We start from the raw sequence: 20,680 nt of genomic DNA, 5'->3' as shown, positions 1-20,680 counted from the left end.
CATCGTACTCGTGGCTCAGTGATAGCGTCTCCGTCTCACACTCCGGAGACCCTGGTTCGATTCCCACCCAGCCCATCTTGCAAGAGTTGAGCCAAAGCCACCTAGAAAATCAGTCTCTGCAGCACGCCACAACCTTCGCTTCTCATTCCAACGAGCAGCTCTGTCTCCAGGAGGCATCTCACCTCGTGAGTGTCTAGCAGAGGCAAGCGCAGCTGCTTATATACCGCCTGGACGCCGCGAGCGACGGCGCGAGTTGGAGCGCCGTTTCTCCTCTGTCGTGACGTCACGGTGTCACGTGGTATTGAAGGCGACACCGCCGCGCCTGAGGAGCTGGGTTGAGCTCTCGTAATATGCTTCGCATAAAAAAACATCACTGGTTTTCCCGGGGGAGCAGAAGGGGCCGTAGTAGAGGCCGCGCCTGCTCTCCTGGAGCGGTATCTCCGCTCTTGGCAGGCTTTTTGTATGCTGCTGTCCGCTACTTCTCAGTAGCATTTTTGAATGGTCGCTTTCCAGTGAAATAACCGCACAGCGCCTTAGCAACCGCGGTTGAACGCGGTTGACTGAAACGCCGCAGGCGACGCCTTGATGTCACGCCGTGAGGATTATTGTCTTTGCGTCTCACCCACGTTAGGTGGGGTTAGGTTTAGGTTAGGTTAGGGTTAGCTTAGGGTTAGCTTTGGTGGCGCGGCGTACTTTCACAGCCGTTACGCCGTGAGGATTATTGCCTTACGTCTCGCCCACGTTAGGCTAGGTTAGCGTTAGTGGTTGCAAGAGCGTCGAGCGTCACGGGCGGCCTTTCAGCCAGTCGCGTTCAACCGTGGTTGCCAAGGCGCTGTAGTTGTGCCTCCTAGATAATTGCTAAATATGCGGCCCGGCCTCTACTACGGCCCCTGCAGCTCTCTGGGGAAAATCAGTGATGTCTTCTTCTTTTTTTCTTTTTTTTTTGAAGGTAGAGTGCTGTAAAGCGCTAAGAAGGTTTAATCCGGCATGACTAACTCAGCACCAGCGCCGTAGGCGCGAGAAAGTCTGTCCGACGTACATTTAGCTTCTGGGAGTCGCGTACGTCCGCTGTACCTTTAGACACAGCAATCACAAAACCGTGCTCACTGCTTCGCCTGCTTCACCGCGCCAGCAGCAAGCGTCGGAGTGTGAACGAACTCAACTCCTCTCCACATTGGCGACACGCCTAGGGAGAAACGCATACAACACGAACAAAGAAACTTCTCCATAGTGCCTATAGGCAGAGTCAGATATTCAAGGAGCAAAAACTCCCACGTTTCCTCTCTTGCACACGCTCTTACTCGCGCATGCGCACAAACGTCCGGCGCCTCCGGAAATGCCACGCCCCGCTGTGCTTACTAGCAATGGTAAAGTCGTCCCTGGGCATCGTCGTAACACATTTGGGCTTGTAAACACGCGTGAGCCACCCTCAAAGTTACTACTCAAGCTGCACCATTAGAGAAAAGAAAAATGGTTCCTCCTCCCGTTTGAAAAACCTGATCGCGCTAAACATTGCCCCAGCGCACCACCAGTTATATGTAGCGGTTATCGGTGTTGGAGTGGCGCTGCCCGTAGGCCGTCAAGACGTTTTGGTCAGCGGCTGGAAATGCACATGTCGCCACCGTCTTTTAAGTTTAACGCGTAAGCTAGCTTACAGATGGAAGCAAAGCATACAGAACATATACTTTTGCCGTTAGCTTCACTGGGTGATCGCTTACTTGCAGTTTTCCGTAAGGTCGCCCAGCACCGCTTTGACCTTTTGTTGCAGGCCTTTCAAGCACTGTCTCCTCAGTTCTGGATAACTTTCGCCGTTACAAAGAAATCCTGCGAGACCAAAAACCGGCGAACAAATGCAACGTGTGAATCATTGCCGCGTGGTAGAGCACACCGCCCACACCATGTAAATACAACTGTTTTACACACAAACGAACTGTCGTTACTAATAGCTTGCCCAATCGCATGAACGCGGCTTACATAAACCTAACCGACCTCAAGGTCAGTTTCACTCGGTCACCGCTGCCACAAAGGATGCCGATAGCATAATCCTTGGAGGAGCCGTAGCAACCGTGCATGTCTCACAGCTCCTTTAAGTTCTTTTCTTCTTTTTTTTTACTTGACGGAGTGCGAAGTGCGATAGGACGCAGGGCATAACTTTAAGACGTTAGGAGTAACATTAAGAAACAAACAGGAAGAGAGCGGTGTAGATAAAAGAGTAAACAGGTTAACTGATATACTCTAGTTGACAATAACAATAAATAATGGAACTGGGCAGGTTACCTAATGCGTTGAGAAGATAACCACTGGTCCATCAGCATTACAGAATGGGTGCCAAGGACGGCGGAATTTTAGGTGGGGGGATGAAAATCCAAAATGCGACGAGAACCGTCATCATGGTGCCGGCAACGCAACTACGCATGCGTTAAAGGGGTTGGGACACCAAATTTTGAGGCTATAAAAAGCATGTTGTAGGCTGCTTCGGTATGCAAGGACACCCCGAACGAGGTATCGGACGCTGCAAACATTTCAAAATAATTTTAATTCAGCTCCAAAAAGTCATGAAAAACTCCTTCTCGTAGTCGAGACCCATCGCTAGCGCGGCAGCTACTACGTCACAGAGGAGGAACGAAAATATTGACGTCATAGCACACCAGCAACAAAACGTGACGTATGATGAGTAGCGATGAAATGCCGATTACGGAGCCTGCTGAGCCGAGCGACCGAGCATAGCCTCCACTATGACCGAGCTACAGGCATATAGAAATCCTTTCTTAATGTAAAGAAGGGGTAAGGCGTGCAGACACGGACGCAGGAGGAGAGAAGTGGACAACACGAACGCCGCACGGCGGCCCGCGAATGGCAAACTGCGTGCGGTGAGTTGCCGTGCCGACGGGCCTTTGCACGTTTGAGTGTAAAACAGTAGCCGGCCGACTCCGAAAGGGACCAGGATATGCGGCGTTCGTGTTGTCCGCTTCTCTCCTCGCATAGTCGCATAGATATCGGCAGCTCGGAGCGGTCTGTCCTTCGCTTGGCCTTTCTCAATGTGAAGGCCCGTCCACGTTACCGGCACGGAAACTCGCCGCACGTCGTTTGCCGTTCGGGGGCCCCCGTGCGACGGCGGTTTTGCTTGCGAACGGTAAGATTTCCTAGCCGTAGAGAGCACGGGCCCGGGACCCATTTGTGCGGCAGCCGTACGGCGAAGCGGCCAATCAGCGTCCGAGGAGTGGTCACTCCGTGCACCGACGGCAGCTTCACCGCCTCTGATCGTTCGGCGCCGCCGATATCGTGGCTAGGCCTTTTCCGGTTCACTTCGAAGCTAACGCTAACGGCGCTTCGGAATGAATCACCGACTCTCACAAGCCGCAATATTTTCTTACCGTTGTTGTCGCTCTTCGCATAATTATAATAATCGCGACATGCACTTCGAATCGCCAGTTGACCTCTGCTGGCAGAGCACGCGTATGCGCGAGCAGACGACGCAGCATAGTTTTACGTCACTATTTTTTGTGGCCCACGTGACCAAGCCATGTTGCTTTTCCTCCTCTGTGACGTCATAGCATCCCCCGGAGCCCAGAAACCGAAACCGAAATCGCTCGGTATAATAATGCGATTATTAAATTATTTATCGGATATATATGAATCCCGCTGTGTGTATCGTGCTCCCTGAAGCATGACGCAACGTTTGAATCAACAAACGCATGAACGAAAATTTTGATGTCTCCACCCCTTTAAGGGCGGAGTGAGAGATCTTACGTGAAGCTGTAAATCATCAGCCTAAAAATACACATTCACGACATTGCAACGGCAGACATGCAGACAGCCGAGCCCTATGTAAGAGAGGCCACGAACTTGAGAGAAGACTAACTGTTTTGTTGGGTCTATAGTATGCTCACAAAGTGATCAAAAATAATTAAACGGCACCGATAGTGAGTGCGAATACGGTAGACAGCGGCTCGATGGAGCTAGTATAGCTTGTGCTCTCACAGTCTGCAGTCGTTCTCGCACCTCTAGCTTGTTTCAGTGGTAATCAAAAAAGGGTATCTACTGTAGCTGCGTCAATAAATTCGACGAAATTTCTTCTTCATACATGATTTCATTAACATACCTGCTCAGCATACACATAATAAATGCATCCCCAGTCGTGTCTCCGTGGCGTTTCGAATGCTTCACATCGAGAAATGTAGTTCGCGTAGCCAATGATGGCATCCCTATCGAAAGCATTCATGCCTCGCATAACTCCTATATCACAGAACCCCATATATCATACATAAGTGTTGCTGTATGAACAACCCTCCCCCCCCCCCCCCCTCATGTATATATATTTCCATAAATCGTATGGAATGACTGCATTTAAGCGTTACGAGAGCTCGAGTCTCTTTGATGAGGTTTTCTTGTGTTCTTTATTATTTTTTTAACTGTTAAGGAATCCACGCGCTCGTTTACCTGCGCACGGCAAAGCCAGGAGTGCCGTTACGATGCAGAGTTGACACAGCAGAGCCTTCATCGTCCCGTCGCGATGGCGTTCCGGCGTCCTTCGATCTGCGGAAGAACGAGCAAAACCCAATCAGACGCGCCGGAGAACGCTTCTACTATAAGAACTCCGTACCTGGCGACTGAAAATGGTCGCTTTCTTTCACTTCTTCTTCTGGTTGGTTGGTCGATCCTAGCTTTGGTCGATCCTAAGCGGTATGGCCCAGTCCCACTGCGGGCGATGTGCCACCTATCGGGCAGTAGTAAATAAAAGTGATATTATGGATCAGATAGAGGTTAAATTGATATTTAGTGATATTGATATTTAAAGGGGCACTAAAGCGAAACAATAAATCAGTTTAGACTAATGAAGCATTGCTGGAGAACCCTGAAGGCAGTCATTTAAAAAAAGATAGTTTGATTATTAGATGAGAAAATGAAGGTCCAAGTATGAGTATTTGAATTTCGCGCCGAAACCCCAGTGCTGGTACGTCAGCGCGACGTCAGGGATTCCAAAGTATGTTTTCGCATTTGTGCCGCGTTGGCTGAATGAAGGTTCCCGAAACTTGCCATATTTAATATCTGGTTCATTTAGACCACAATGTAGTCAATCTGTACCGCTATATAATTAGTAGGCCCTAGAAGATACCATCAAAATGCAAGACGTCACAGCCCCCAGGTGCGGCAACCTAAGTAGGCGTCGCCACCCGTATTTCGTTCTTGCGCTTTTTCTGGCTTATCAAACGTCTTATCGTTGTAAGAGTGGTGTTTTTGGTGTAGCAGAGACGCAATTCACTGATCCAGAAGAAATCATTTTTTTCTTTAGTCTCCCTTTAACCAAGCTGCCCGATTCGCGCCGCTCTTCTAAAGCGCACACGAGGCCACATGGGAACATTCGCACATTAATGTTAGGCTATAATAAGGCTGCACGTAAATTATCGCCAACACTAACGTTCCGTTAGCCCCCCTCCCCGCTTTCAGTTCGAAACATTGTATCACTATCAAATTGACCCAGAAAGCGAAAACGGCGCACTTTACCCAGCAATTCTTTCCGCTATCGGGAAGGTGAAGCCAAAAGGAAGCCAGAAGGAATTGCCGCGCGGACACGCCTATAAAGGTGGCACACCCATGCAGTGTCTCAGTGAAAGGTCCGCACACCCGGCGATGAGCACACATAAGACGGGCAATTACGAAGTTATTGAGTACGTGTTCAACATTCTCCCTTCCTGTTTTCCATCTCTGCGGCATCTAATTCATCGTGTACGTGTATCCTAAACGGCGAAATAACGTCGAACAGCATCCTATAAAAATGGAGGTGAGGAAGCATGGAGGGGACGTGGCAACATGCGAGTTGTACACCACGGGAACGACAGAGGCGTAAGCGCTGCCTCTGGAAGTAAGCGCGGGATTTCGACCGCTCGCTCTCGATGGCAGAGTTCTGTTAGAACCTGCTTCCAGTGTGAAAGCGCGGGAACAAATCAAGAGGGCCTAGTAATGTGCCAAGAAATTTCTCCCGATTCTGCACGTGTTCAAGACGCGCGACCAAGTGCCGCCAAGCAGCAATGTGACAGTCGTTGTGAGTCCTCGCGATAGATGCCGCTAGGTTGCCACGATCCTCCAAATTGGTGACGCTTGTGGTCGTATTTAAAACAATAATTTCGGCACACGCTTGTAATTTATCCAATGATCAGTTTAATTTCTAAGCATACTTTGACATATTGCTTAACGTTACAATGCAGTTTGAAAAACCCATTTTTTGAAGAATTTAGGGACCATTCAACGCACGGTATGGCGCTGTATGTGGGAGAGGATTCAAGGGAAGGGATGCTTCGCGGATGGTGACGTCAACCCTCGGCGACTGCGGTGACGCGAGCCAACGGAGCTGCACCAAGCTTTTCACACCCGGCTACGCCTAAGGCAACACTTTGTTTGCTAATTTTGTCCGCACAACACTCGGCTTTCTTGCGGGCGATTTTTTATTTTTTACAATTAGCAGTCACCTGAGAACACGCACCTGTGTGCGTTTTGTCGCAACTGTGTACATTTACGGACGCGACGACGAATTAGAATGACTCATAGTACACGTGCCTATGCTGTCACACGACGTAAACATTGCCGTTCTCACAACAAAGAACGCCGCAATAGATATTTCTTCGGTCAAATATAACATATACAGGTGATGTTCAGCGCGAATTGCATGTTGAGCGTTGCATTAGTAGGCGTGAAAGCGGTTATAGCATGTTTGAGAGGGCTCTATGTGCTGCGTTTTCGTTTTACGCTTAATACGGTGTACGGCCGCTCCGTTTGCCTCACAGTACCCCTGCGACAATCTCCGGGCGGCGTCGGGTCCCCTCTCCACGTCCGGAAATAGGCGGGGCTCGGTGGCAGCCCTCTCCCGCCATTGAAAGCGAGCCTTTGGCCTGCAGAATGTGAGTGAAAGGGCAACCCCGGCCGGTTAAATAAACACAATCATGATGGTGGTGCGATGGAAAGGAGGAGAGGCAGATGGTCGATGCGGCGGGGTGTCGGGCAAGGAATTGCCTGAATCGGCAGCCGGCGTGCCCCGTTTCCCCTGCACGGCTGCTGCTGTTGACGGCGTCGTTTCACTGCTGTGAACATCGCCGTATGGGAGAGTGCAGCTTAGCAGTGGCGAATTTACCACCAAAATGGCGACCCCAAAAAAATGCCGGCGAAAAGTTAGCATGGTAGATGTTTTCAACGACGTTCGTTAGAGGACAGTTGTATAATAATAGAAATGAAATCACAGAGACGAAGACAGTGCGCTAATAGATAAAGCAACCCCCCTCGTGTCAGTAGCGCTTTACAGTTATTCATAGATGTCCGAGATATTGAATTTCTTTACTGTGATGCTCAAGCTTGTGGATAAAAAAGTACTGAGCTGATCTCTAGATTGTGTCGCGCACACGCATTTATCTGTGTATCAACGAAGCGGTGACCTTACATGCTGTGATTTGTTCTTGTGAAGAACACTTGGCAAAGCCAGGAAGAAACGGGACCACCAAGATGGATACCACTAAGCGGCTGTGCTTCGCTATACGCAAGGGTATCGTACAGGATGTTTCGGCTTTGGAATGAGCGATGATTTGTCGCCGGGATTGGAGAAGTTGGAGAAGCACTCGTCTCTCCTCTCAGTTTGAAGGGGAAACGTTACGCTGTGCCCTCCTTTCCCAGTTGTCTCGCCGTCGACGGCACCGACCAGAGCCGCAAGAGCGCATGCTACGCGCGACAGCGCAGTGCAAGAAAGCAAAGATAGAAACTGGTTTGCCAGCTGTCTGGCGAGACGGAGAAGGTCGGGTCGCGTTTCGACGAGCACGCAACTCTTCGGGGCGTTATCAGAGCCTGCAGCTGCTTTGATTCTGCACCCCCTCTTGCCCCATTCCGGTCTCCCTTTCTCCTCTTTCTATGTTTTGTCCTTTTTTTTTTCTTTCTTTTCTTCGTCATCAGGGCAAGGACGCGGACACACCGCCTCTCCCTGAGCAGGTGTGTTTGCAAGTGGTCTGCCTTGCGCGTGGATGGTTGCATCCACGTGCCCCGGCTTCCAGCTGGCGTCGCTGTGGCGTATGGAATGCAGAGCGTCTCTGCGTTCGCTGCTGGAGGCAGCAGCGTCAGTTTGATTCACGTGCGGTAACGGGACTAAAAACACTGACTGAGTGACTGACTGACTGACTGCCTGACTGACTGACTGACTGAATGAATGAATGAATGAATGAATGAATGAATGAATGAATGAATGAATGAATGAGCACCCTGTTGTCTTCACACAGTTCCTCACGTCACTTATCGGCTGAGTTATGCCTATAGATGTTAAAAATTGAACTTTCACGTGAAATGCTTGAATTGCGAAAAAAGGTTTCCTCTCTAGCATTGCAAGTAGCGCTACTCGCCTTGAAATGTGATTTCCATCGAAATCAACTTCACTTGTGAGTGACAGCGCCAGTGTCGCGTTCTTCTACACATAAGTCCTTGTCTGTTTAGTGCTGTTACTTTTTGAAAAACATGAGTAATGATCTCCAACTCTGCCAAGTTTACACATGAAACTCACGCCCATTGTGTACGAACATGTGTCGTTCCGTGAATATAAGCGCGCCTCGGCGAACATCGGAGGGGGGGGGGGGTGGAAGAAAAGCAAGAAATTCATTCTGGTGCAAACAATGAAAAGCAGAAGAGATGTCCCTCCTGGGATGTCAGTGGTATTGTCGAGTGCCTTTGTCGCCACAGCGCAGCGACTGCTCGACACTTCACGTGCGCTAGAGCATCTGCGCAGTCGTGGCCGAGTGGTTAAGGCGATGGACTAGAAATCCATTGGGGTCTCCCCGCGCAGGTTCGAATCCTGCCGACTGCGAGAAAGTTTTTGCGCTTACAATTTTTCTTTTTTTTATTTTCAACTTGACTCACTTTTCGTGTAACTCTGTTTGGATATTCGTCGCAGTAAAAAAACAGTAACAATATGAATTTCTAGGACTTCGCATTTTCTGTCGCATAGGCCCGTCTTCTGCAATGGACGGCTGTTTAACAGAGGGATGCTCACCGCAGCTGCTTCTTCCTTCTCCCCCATCAATATTGTGAATAACAAATTATTATTATTATTATTATTATTATTATTATTATTATTATTATTATTATTATTATTATTATTATTATTATTATTATTATTATTATTGGTTGATGCTGGCTAATCTGGTCATGTTAATGCTGCGCCTGCGCAAAAGTACTGAAGATGCCTAGCTCTTATGACAAGATAGCCGGATGATCGAACACGGACACCCGTCATGTTATTAGTGCTCTATAAAGTCCAGTTTCTGGAAGCTCGTCCCGTAACCGGCAATCTTGTCATCCGCGCAGCATTCCTTTCGCTGAAGAATAGTGAACTGCGCGAGCTGGTATAGCTGTTCATGGTCGCAGGTAACAGCGCTAATCTGACACGGCATGAAGCAACATCACCTAGATAGCGCAAGGTCACTGCGTCACTATACGTCATGCTACGCGCCCAGAATTTTCATTGCCAAGGGTGGCGTGGCGAAACCGGTGACGTCAGAATCACTGTTGCCTGCTCAGGAGCATCCCCATTAGATTCTATATGGCACTCGGGCCACAAGCATGACATCAAGAATCGGAGTGAAAAAAGCCTTGTGCTATCTAGGTGGTGTTGGGTGAACCCCATCGTATAATTGTGTCTTTCTTTCGTCCCTTGTCAGTTTAACGCCTTACTCATGTAACAATGTATTCATTTCGTGTTCAGTGACGTACCGGCAGCATCGCCGCCACCCTGACGTCACGCTGTGCAGATACCTTCAGAGAGAAAGCGTGGTGGACGTTCTGAACTGCTCTGTGGCACGCATTCCGCAGGTATTACTCAAGTATAGACTTCTTGCAGCAGCTGCTTCACGACGCCCACACACGTGACTGTCGCCAGCTAAGAAGCGAGCGCGTCGGCCGCCATATTTGTGTGAGCTCGTGCCGCTGCCGTCCACCACGTTCAGGGCGCACGTGCATCGACACTATTAACAATTGACGTAACGTCAGTTGATTCGAACCTTGTTATAATAAAGCCACCTGCGACACAACATTACCTAACTTCGTCATATACCATATCAGGTATTCGTTATAAGCGTGCACGCTGTTATCATGGGAAAAAATCGCGGTCGGATCATTATACGGGAGAGAAACGCAAGCTTGATGCCTCCCGACGGGCCAGCGAGGGGTTTCCGGTCATTTTGATAAATACGTCGGCAGCGGGATTCGTGCCGTTACGTGATAGCTGGCAGCGCAAAATTTCAAGCACTTGTCCGTGCGGTCGCAGGGTAACGGCACTTATGGCTTTTCCCAATGCAGTGGGTCAGCTATAAAGACACTCTGTGCACCCAGAGTGTGCCATTCCAAGTTGTTTTTGCTGGTTCAATAAGTAGAGCGGCAAGTTGCGCTAGTTGGTTCATCCTCTAAAAAGGGACGGGGGGGGGGGGGGGGGGGGAGGAGGGGTACTATAAACACGCGGACAATGCGTCCTGTCATCTTCTACTTCCGTTGTCCGTGTGTTTATAGCGCAGTACCCCCCCCCCCCCCCTCCCTTATTACGAGATGAAGTGGTTAAATAAATGTTTCCTGCCAAAATGGGCTTTGATCCTATAGGATCTCGGATTCTCCGGCTTCGCTGTTGCAGTTGAATAGTCATTGAAGTTTAGGAAAAACGCTACTACGTCTCCTAATTATTTCGTTATGCGCTATCATTTGCAATATCAGTGTTCGTTAAATCGTGGTCGGACTGTAGCCCTCGCTTATTTTCCGGTGCTATTCTTGTGCAGTCGGTTAGCTCTGATAAGGGAAAATGCGCTTCGTCAACCCCGGTGTTACTGAAGAATCTATTTATACTCACTTCCCTGCCTTCGCAAGAGTTACTGTACATTGTGATTGATTTATTGTAAATAACTGCGGCTGTGCTTCCATTTGCGGCAGTGGTTAGGTATAGAGTTATCCACATTGGCCGTGAAATATCTTTATTGCGCAACCGCATGAAACCTACCTTAATATGATGGCGCTTGAGGCAATTGAAAAAAAAAAGAGAGAGATGCAAAATGTGATCGCAGCCGACAGGATTCGAACCTGTGCGGGGAAACCCCAATGGATTTCGAGTCCATCGCCTTAACCACTCGGCCACGACTGCGCGACGGCTTCGGAGACGTGCAATCGAAACACTAAACATTCTTGTTTTTCTGTCATGGCATTTATTTCAGACAGAAATGACTGCTGCGGGAAACATAAACAGATTAACTTATCACGCAGATCGCAGTGGCACATGATTGATAATTGATATAGCGTTGGTTCGCCTGTCACTTATCAGCTCGCATTCAGCCGCCGAGGGATCATCAACATGAAAGGTCACCCTTGGAGACATCACGCTTGCGCTTTCCTCGCATAGACGTGATTATTCTTACGCCATGCTTAATCGCCTCACTGGCCATCTCACACACACGATATGATTGGCTTTCGGTCGGGGCTGTCGACTCAGGACGCCATGAGACTGATTAAGCACCAGATCATTGACATCTACTTTCGCCGACACTAAGGCAATTCTCGGCTCGGATCTGGAAAAGGCTTTTGACAACATATCGCACACCTTTATTCTCAAGAGCCTGAGAGAGTGTAACGTCGGCAAGCGAGCGTACAATTTCGTGCGCTCCTTCCTTTCCTTTAGGTCCACTAGACTCAAGAATGGCGAGTTTTTGACCCACGAAATTCAGCTTGGGCCAAAGGGAACACCTCATGGGGCGGTGATCTCCCCTACGCTGTTCAACATCTCCCTGATCAAACTGTCGCGGGCCTTGAACAAGATCCCGAACATTAACCACCCAATCTATGCCTACGACACCACCATCTCGTGCTCCAGCGGATGTGAGGGTCAGGTCGAGGGTGCTTTGCAAGAGGCCATCAATGTGATGGAGCGATATCTTATCCCCACCGGGCTAAAGTGCTCGCCCGTTATATCCGAGCTCTTGCTCTACAAGAAGAGGCCCAGAGGTGGTACTCACCGGTCCTGGAGTCCAGCAACAGAGAGCAACATTACCTTATTCACTGGTAAGGGCTCCCCAGTACCGCGGGTAGACACTATCAGGGTCCTAGGAACGTTTGTCGAATCGAACGGAGCCAATGAAGCCGCCCTCAAACGCATTTGTTCCAAGAGCGAAAACGCCCTGGGCCTGATCCGAAGAATCGACAACAGGTACCGCGGGATCGGGGAGGACAATCCGATTCGGATTATCCACGCCTTCGTGCTATGCCACCTCGCTTATTCAGGGGCTATGCACAACTGGCTCGTATCGGAGCGCAGCAAGATCAATGCCCCAATGAAAAGAGTCTTCAAGCTTGCCCTCGGCCTTCCCATCCGAACGCACACAAAGGACCTCCTCAATTTGGGAATTCACAACACGTTCGAAGAAATCGTTGAAGCCCAAGAGTTTTCCCAGTTTGTCAGACTCTCCGGTACCCCAGCGGGCCGAGCCATACTTGGCAAGCCGGGACGTAACCCCACGGTCGTCAGTCTCGACGCTGTGAAGCTGCCCAACGACGTAAGATCCAAGATTTACGTACACCGGATGCCACGCAATGTGCATGCCACCTACAACAAAGGACGAAGACGAGCCGGGGGTAAAGCTCTGCTCGCCAGTGCCCGCTTGAACAAGGACCGAACATGCTTCGTAGACGCAGCTTCATACGTTCAAGAAGAAGCCTTCTCCTCAGTGGTCATCGACTGTGATTCTAAAGTCCTTAGCTGCACTACCATTCGCACTTCTAGTTCCAGCGTTGCAGAGCAGGTTGCTATTGCTCTTGCATTGACGGACAGCGCACATGACACGATTTATTCAGATTCCAAGGCCGCTGTCAGGGCCTTTCAGATGGGAATCGTGGCTCCCCAGGCCATACGTATCATCCAAAGTGCTAAAGACATCAAACATCACTCTTTGGCCTGGTTCCCTGCGCACCTTGGAACCATTGAGGGTGCCTCGATCAATCCCAACGAGGAGGCGCACTCGGCTGCACGAAGTTTGACTTGCCGTGCGATGGGTAACGCGTCCTCTCTTCGGCGACCCGAGCCTCTCTGCTCGTACAACGAGATTTGCAAACATAATTATCTGTCAAGAGGACTCCTGCTTTTGCCCCACTCCTCGCTGTGCAGTGCCCAGGCAGTCACTCTCAGACTTATGCTAACAAGCACTTACCCGAGCCCCGCGACGCTGCACACAATGTACTCCGAACGGTTCCCAAGCCCAGACTCCCCTCTGTGTGGTGAATATGCGGACTTCGAGCATGTCCTGTGGGGCTGCGCCTCTGCCGCTCCCCTTTTCACCCAAGAGGAAATGATGAAGCTGATTAGAGCCCAGGACCAGACCTCTCAAATCCTGGCAGTCTAGAGGGCTCGCGATAGGGCCGTCAGGTTTCACCTGATGGTCGCCGAGTGGGCCTAGCCAGGTGACGTTGAGTTTGCTCGCGTCTATTGTGGACCGAATAAAGTTGTTCAACTCACTCACTCACTCCCGATATTAGCGTGCACGGTTATTCTTGTGCTATATGTGACGTGAACGAACACAACATTGGCACTTATCTCACAATGAGTGACATTCTATAAGCACGATCAAAAATAGGTGCTGACAACGTTCGCATATTACCGCTTGCTGTAATTCCAGGCTTTTCAACAGTCGAAATGCGGCACGTGCCAATGAGAGCGTTCTTTTTTCTTTCTTTGTTCGTGGCTTTAGCAGGCACGCAGTTGACTGCACTCATACCCGAACGTTAAAATTAAAATAAGCTTATAAACGTGGCAGACTCCTGAAAGAACGACTTCCTTATCCACTCGGAATCGTAGCGCTTTTCTTTTTCTTCGCGGATAAAGGCAGTCGTGTACCTTTACGAAAGCATATTCAAATGAAATTTATATAGCGCTGCAACAATAAATATCACGTCTTTTCAATAAGATTGAATGGAACAAGCTAAAGGTATTTGGGAACGAGAAACTTCGCTGATAAGACTGGTCGAGAGCCATATGCCTGGGATGCTAGGCGGTAAGAGAGACATTTGTCCTTGAGCACGTTCCTCTACCCGATTGCTCTGTGACTCGAGGGAGGGGAGGTGTTTTGGGTTAGGGGGATGAAGACGGTGGTACGATAAGTGACGATGAGGACAGAGGAAAGGAGTCGAGGACATCATGGAACCGTGTGTGAATTCGTGTTATTTTGTCAGTTCAGCAGAATGTCTGGGCATTGATGTCTGCACAGTCTCCGAGACCACGGACAACGTTACGCGCTATGGTATACGTTCAGTCGTCTCCCACATGTGCGATATATGCGGTTCTACAGCCAAGTTGTTTGTATATGCTAGGCGAAACGCTCATGGTCCGACCACAGAAACCCTTCTGCGGGGGTATGAGCCATTGTCTTGCGTGACGGAGGGACAAATTTCTGGTTGGGTAGGCATAGAAATGCTTAAGCATTTAAAATGTATACATTCATCTACGTATTACTGCAGGGAAGAAACACAGAGGGGGACGGGGTTAAGGCAAGGTCACGATGACGTAATTATCTCGCAGCGAAGGTGTGGCGCGCCATTGGCTACGCCGATAGTGACGTCGTTTCTCTCTTGCAGCAGAGCGCGAGCGCAGCAGTCTCTCTGCTTCCTGCCTGCGTCCCCGTCTTTAATTAAATGAAATCTGCGGCTCCGGTGGGTCACTTTGTAACTACAGTGCGTAGCCGAGTCATAAAAACTGTGATTAACGCCTTACTAAGCACAAATACGTAACATAATTCAAAAGATTTTGATGAACCCGCTGGATAAACACGATGAACCGCTCATTGCATCCCTCCATGATGGTCATAATGCGAAACGCAATGTGTGGCTTTTCAAATAAACAATGTGATAAACCCAAGCCAAACGTGTGCGTAACCTCATTAAGAGACATGAAGACGTAACCAATAATTAATAAATACTGTACTGCACCGTCGGGATTAACCCAGTGATAAACACCGGGGCCACACATTTCCCCTTCGCTCGTTTATCATCTGTGCGGGATGCATGGGCGGTGTGCTTTTGCTTGCTGTGACACGCGCCACTTCCGACGTGGTTCCCTCCTTCGTGAGGAGAGAACCACAGCAGGGAGCATTGCGCAGCATACTTGAGGCCAGACGTGTAACGGTCCTCGCGTGATCGTCACGTCAAAGCGCACGGTAGGTTTTAGTGTTCCGGCTCTGCAGGCCGAGCTACGGCTACGGTACGTCGTACTAGGGCAGGACAGCCGAACAAGTGCGCGCACCGATTAAATACTACCGGGAGGCAACATTACCTGTAATTACGCCGAGTCTAAGAGGTCATGTATTGGACCGAAAGCGGAAAAGAAATTGCGCGATGGTTACGACCGTGTTACGCGAATTCTTAACCGTTATATATAGTGAGATCAAATAATACTGTGCTAACAAGTTCAGTTTTGTCGATTTTATTTCAATGCAGCGATGACTGCCTTGTGACAGCAAAGGAGTTAGTTACGTATGTTCTGTATAACCTGTATGAAATCTATTTCCTTCCTCCAAGGTCGCAGTGCTCTTGAGGGCGCAACGAAGACACTGGGTGGAGCCCACGCTGACAACTTGTCGAGTGCGGTACGACCGACTAAAAAAGAACGCACAGGAACATGTGGCGTAATTTAGTGGGGGTTGTGAAATTACTGCATCCAGGCGCAATCTCCGGCACCTGACAACTGGAAAACCACAAAATACGAAAGAGAAAACGATTTCGCAGCCGACAGGATTCGAACCTGTGCGGGGAGACCCCAATGGATTTCAAGTCCATCGCCTTAACCACTCGGCCACGACTGCAGGCGTCAGGCGCAACTTGGTTCGCTTGCTTCGGCAAGCGCGCACTCCGCACAGCAGGTCTAACGTCTCGAGATTTCATTGTCCGTAACACAATGGCATTTTCCATTCCCTTTGCGACGGTGACGCGAATGTGGTCAATGGCCACAGGATAAGACTGCGTTCTTAAGCCACGGACGTTGCATGTAGGTGCCCCAAATTTTGGCTTAATTCAAAGAAAAATGACTATTCTTATGATCCTTATCAATTTGTGGTAGATATTTTACTTGCGCATGTTTGGGGTAAACATTCATGACGTCAGTTCCAGCACGTTGTTCAAAAAATCCGGACATTCAATTGTCGTCAGAAAAACATGCCTACGGATTTTTAAGGCACATCCAATTTGTGTTTGCATAAAGATGCTTCGCGACTTTGTACAACAAACTATCAAGAGAAGAAGCAATATTTATCGGGGTAATTCACTGAATCCGCAGCGAATGATCAAATATAAATGGTACTACCTAACAAGCACGTACGGGGCTAATGCCGTTAAATTGAGATGTCGCATGCTCAAAAGCCCGCAATTTGCGTGTCAAATATTTCGCACAAATCCCAACAAGGAAAAAAAAAAGTGTCGCAAGCTCCATATCCAATAATCCTATATGAACATAGCGTGATCATACAGGACATGTGCTACTGTTCAGTGGCAACATACGGGATTTATATGTTCATATGTGATTCAGGCGTACGGGGATGATGGACTCTTTAATAGGTACAAGCAAGTGCACAATGAATCTCAATGGCGACGCTTAAAGCCGCAGTGTTTTTTTCAATTCTCGAGCAACCTATATAGGACTAAATCGCCCATCTCGAAGCATTAAATGTATTATTAGAAAGCATCGTGTATTTATACGTTATATTCCAACCTTGCAGTTTATTTGAAATCGCTACTTTACTGTTCTTGTGACCACGATTTACTTTTTGATTTAATCATGATCTGCAATAATATACACAACAATAAAAAGAAATACGTGGAGCGAGAAATGACAAGCACTCAATAGCGGGCTTTCAAGTTTCTTTTTATTTTTCTCCGTCTTTTTTTTTTTCATCTGAGTTGTCATGCACTACAATGTCGGAGTGCAATTATTTTATAAGCATGGCAGGTGTGGGTCTATGTTTCTTGGCTCTCCGACATTGTAGTGCATGACAACTCAGATGAAAAAAAAAAAAGACGGAGAACAGACAGACAGACAGACAAGAAACTTTAATTGGTCCTAAGGAACTACCGTGTCGTAGTCGCGGGCCGCACCTGCGCCGGGGGCGGAAGACCGTGATCTTCAGCCCTGTCGCAGGCCCTTTGGACAGCCCGAAGCTGGACTTGAAGGTCGGTGCTCTTGACGGCTTCATCCCAGTCTTCTTGCCGGTTTAAAGGCGAGTGGCGCAAAGCAGAACATTGCCACAGCATGTGGTTCAAGGTCGACCGTTCCTCGCCGCAGTCTGGGCAGCGGGGATCCACACCTGGAGAGTAGTGGCTCAGCCTCGAGCGAGACGGAAAGGAGCCCGTCTGCAGCATTCTCAGCACCGAGGCCTGGGGTCTGCCCAGCTTCGGGTGAGGAGCCGGATACTGTCTGCGTCCCAGCTGGTAATGAGTAGTGATCTCGTGGAAAGTAAGCAGCGGGTCCGTGGTTCGGTCGATCCCCTGCGAAGCCGGGCTCCTCGGACTGGCGCGGTTGATGAGACCTCGCGCCTGGTCGTGGGCCAGCTCATTAGGGTTGATCGAGCCGGGGGAGACGTTCCGGCCCATGTGAGCCGGGAACCAAGTGATGACATGACCGGCCGTGCCTGTCTTACGGGTCCTCAGCACCGCCGCAGCCTCGGCCGAGACAGAGCCGGCGAGAAAGGCCATCGCCGCCGACCTGGAGTCCGTGAAGATATGCGTGCGCCCGGGTTCGCACAGAGCCAGCGCCACTGCGACTTGCTCTGCGACGGACGCCGTCGAACGTTGTATAGACGCCGCATTCAGGATCTTGCCCTGGGGGTCAACCACCGTGGCCACGTACGAGTTTGATCCGGGATACCGCGCCGCGTCGACAAAGGACGAGCGCTCTGGGGTTTGCAGGGCAGTCTTGATGAGTGCTCGGGCTCTGGCTGCGCGCCGGGCCTCGTTGTGTTGTGGATGAACATTCCTCGGGAAGGGGGAGACTCGAAAGGTTTCCCTTTCACTCTGGCAAAGCGGGACGGCGCACGACTCCTCGGCCATGGCTGCCAGACCCGCCATCTCGAGTATTCGGCGGCCGGCCTTGGTGGTAGAGAGGCGAACGATCTGTGCCGTTTTCTGCGCTTCGACGACTTCGCTCAGGGTGTTGTGGACCCCGAGTTGCATCAACTTCTCCGTGCTGGTCGTCATGGGGATGCCGAGGACTCGTTTGATACTCTTCCTCATGAGTGCGTCGATCTTGTTCTCCTCCGAACGTGACCAGTTTAGCGCAGAAGCCACGTAGTTGATATGGCTCATAAGGAAGGCGTGGTAGATCCTTATGAGGTTGGCTTCGCTGATGCCCCCCCTCCTGCTCGTCACTCGCGAAACAAGTCGAAGCATGTTCTCCGTCTTCGCACTCAGGCGCGTGATCGTTTGCGCGTTGTTGCCCTTTGCATTGAGGACCAGTCCGAGCACTCTGAGAGAATCCACCCTCTGGATGCGCTGACCCGTCTTCGTTCTGAGTTCGATCGGTACTTGGTCCAGCGTCGTGTCGAACTTGCGGCCTTTTCTGTCGGGTCGATAGAGCAAGAGTTCCGACTTAGTCGGCGAGAGGACGAGTCCCGTGCCCTCGAGGAATTCTTCCGTGACTTGCAAGGCCTCTTGCAGGGCCCGCTCCACCGCTGCGTCCGACCCACCGCCGCACCAGATGGTGATGTCGTCCGCGTAGATAGCGTGATTGAGATTGACGGCCCCGATGCGCTCGAGTCGGACTGATAGGTCTCTCATGGAGATGTTGAAAAGCAGTGGAGATAACACCGCACCCTGCGGCGTGCCGCAGGCTCCCAGCGCGTATCCGTCCGACTTGACCTGGCCCAATTTGATCGTGGCCTTGCGATCCCTTAGGAAAGAGCTCACGAACGCGTGAAAGCGTTCGCCGAGGTTCAATCTCGTCACAGAGTCGAGGACGTGCTTGTGCTTGACCGTGTCGAAGGCCTTGGCGATGTCCAGCGCCAAGATGCCTCGGACGTCTCTCGTGACCACGTCGACTATCTGCCTCTTGATCAGCAGCATGACCTCTTGAGTGGACAGGGAGGGTCTAAAGCCGACCATATTCGGCGGGAGGAGGTGTCGTTCCTCGACATGCCTCGATATTCTGTTGTGGATGACATGCTCCGCCACCTTGCCCACGCAAGACGTGAGCGAAATGGGTCGCAGGCTGTCCATGGCTGGTGTCTTGCCCGGCTTCGGAATTAGGATCACCGAGGCTTCCTTCCAGGCATCCGGTACGATGCCGGCCTCCCAGACATTGTTTATTTCTTTGGTGAGCAGTTCGATCGAGCCTTCGTCTAAATTTCGAAGGAGTCTGTTCGAGATTCCATCCGGCCCGGGCGCCGATCTTCCGTTGAGGCCTTGAAGGGCCGCTCTGACTTCCGAGACGGAGAAGGGGGCGTCGAGCTCCTCGTCCGCCTTGCCGCCGTAGGCCGGGTAATCTTCTGGCCCGGACTGCCCGATGGGGAGGTAGCGACGCGCGACTTCGTCCATCACTTCGGTCATAGATGCGCCTTCGCTGTTAAGCTTGTGGACCAGCCTATCGATAGCCAGAGTGTGGTTTCTCTTAGACTGGGTGTCGTCCAATAACTGCTTGAGGAGGTTCCACTTGCCTCCCGCACGCATCTGGCCGTCGACGGACGCGCACACTTCGTTCCATTGCTGCTGGCCGAGCTCCTTGCAGTACGATTCGATCTCGCGGTTGAGGGTCGCAATCCTCCTCCGGAGGTTGCGATTCAGCTTCTGCGTCTTCCATCTGGCCGTGAGGGAATTCTTAGCTTCGAGCAGGTGCGCCAATCGAGCGTCCATGCGATCGAGCTTGAGGTCTGTTTCAACGGTCCTGGTGACCGCAGCTACATCCTTCTTGAGCTGCGCCACGAGGTCCGCAAACGACTCGTATTTCGCGTGGTCGTCCTTCCTTCTCTTTCGGAAGGCGTCCCAGTCGACTATTTCGAAGGACCTCTGCGGGGCCGCGCTGACCGGTAGGGAGATTTCCACGATGTAGTGGTCACTTCCCAGGTTCTCTTGTAAGTTGTGCCACTCTGCTCCCGGCGCGTTCTTGACGAAGGCCAGATCTGGGGTGGTGTCTCTCGAGACCGAATTTCCCATGCGTGTGGGGTAATGGGGGTCGGTTATCAGTTCTAGGGAGCTGTCAGTCGCTGCCTGCAGGAGTCTGCAGCCTTTGGGAATGCTTCTCACGTAGCCCCAGGCTTCGTGCGGCGCGTTGAAATCTCCAGCCAGAACAAGCGGCGTCTCCCTCGCCTTGGACGATGCCTTGGTTGTTAGGCTGTAGAAGGTCTGCCGGTTGTCCCTAGGCGAGCAGTACACATTGATAACGTAGACGCTGTTCTTGAGCCAACTGTTTGGTATGATCTCGACGAGCAACGCTTCCAGCTTGGTGTTGCCAAGACGGAGATCGTGCTCCTGGAAGGCGCACTTATTTGCAATAAGTATCGCGATGCCGAGCCCGTTCTCCGCCAACGACGAGACAGCTCGGTACCCCTGGAGGGAAATTGTTTCCATTCCCGTTTCCTGTAGCAAAATGACGTGGGGCCTCTCTTGCGGCTCCCGGGCCTTGATGAACTGCACCAGTTGAGGCCTGCGCCTCCGAAAG

The 20,680-nt window shown here is 50.6% G+C and overlaps 1 protein-coding gene and 3 non-coding genes across 4 annotated transcripts in view; 1 reads left to right on the top strand and 3 right to left on the bottom strand.

Moving 5' to 3' along the window:
* Nucleotides 1–4,702, bottom strand: part of LOC135897665 (sentrin-specific protease 1-like) — a 38,339-nt gene extending 33,637 nt beyond the window's left edge. The window contains exons 1-3 of the mRNA XM_065426359.2: nt 4,604–4,702; nt 4,441–4,536; nt 1,719–1,824 (exon numbers count right to left, since the gene is read on the bottom strand). Of these exons, the coding sequence (XP_065282431.2) occupies nt 1,719–1,824; nt 4,441–4,501 (167 nt within the window). The 5' untranslated portion in view covers nt 4,502–4,536; nt 4,604–4,702. The remainder of the gene's footprint in view (nt 1–1,718; nt 1,825–4,440; nt 4,537–4,603) is intronic.
* Nucleotides 4,703–8,748: 4,046 nt separating this feature from the next.
* On the top strand, nt 8,749–8,830 carry TRNAS-AGA (transfer RNA serine (anticodon AGA)). Its single transcript has one exon. It is a non-coding gene; the product is annotated as a tRNA-Ser (tRNA).
* Nucleotides 8,831–11,064: 2,234 nt separating this feature from the next.
* TRNAS-CGA (transfer RNA serine (anticodon CGA)) lies at nt 11,065–11,146 on the bottom strand. The gene has a single exon. It is a non-coding gene; the product is annotated as a tRNA-Ser (tRNA).
* Nucleotides 11,147–15,760: 4,614 nt separating this feature from the next.
* On the bottom strand, nt 15,761–15,842 carry TRNAS-UGA (transfer RNA serine (anticodon UGA)). The gene has a single exon. It is a non-coding gene; the product is annotated as a tRNA-Ser (tRNA).
* Nucleotides 15,843–20,680: the final 4,838 nt, after the last annotated feature.

Source organism: Dermacentor albipictus, chromosome 6 (genome assembly GCF_038994185.2).
Source record: "Dermacentor albipictus isolate Rhodes 1998 colony chromosome 6, USDA_Dalb.pri_finalv2, whole genome shotgun sequence".
Taxonomy (NCBI): domain Eukaryota; kingdom Metazoa; phylum Arthropoda; class Arachnida; order Ixodida; family Ixodidae; genus Dermacentor; species Dermacentor albipictus.
This window is presented reverse-complemented; position numbering and strand designations above follow the sequence as displayed.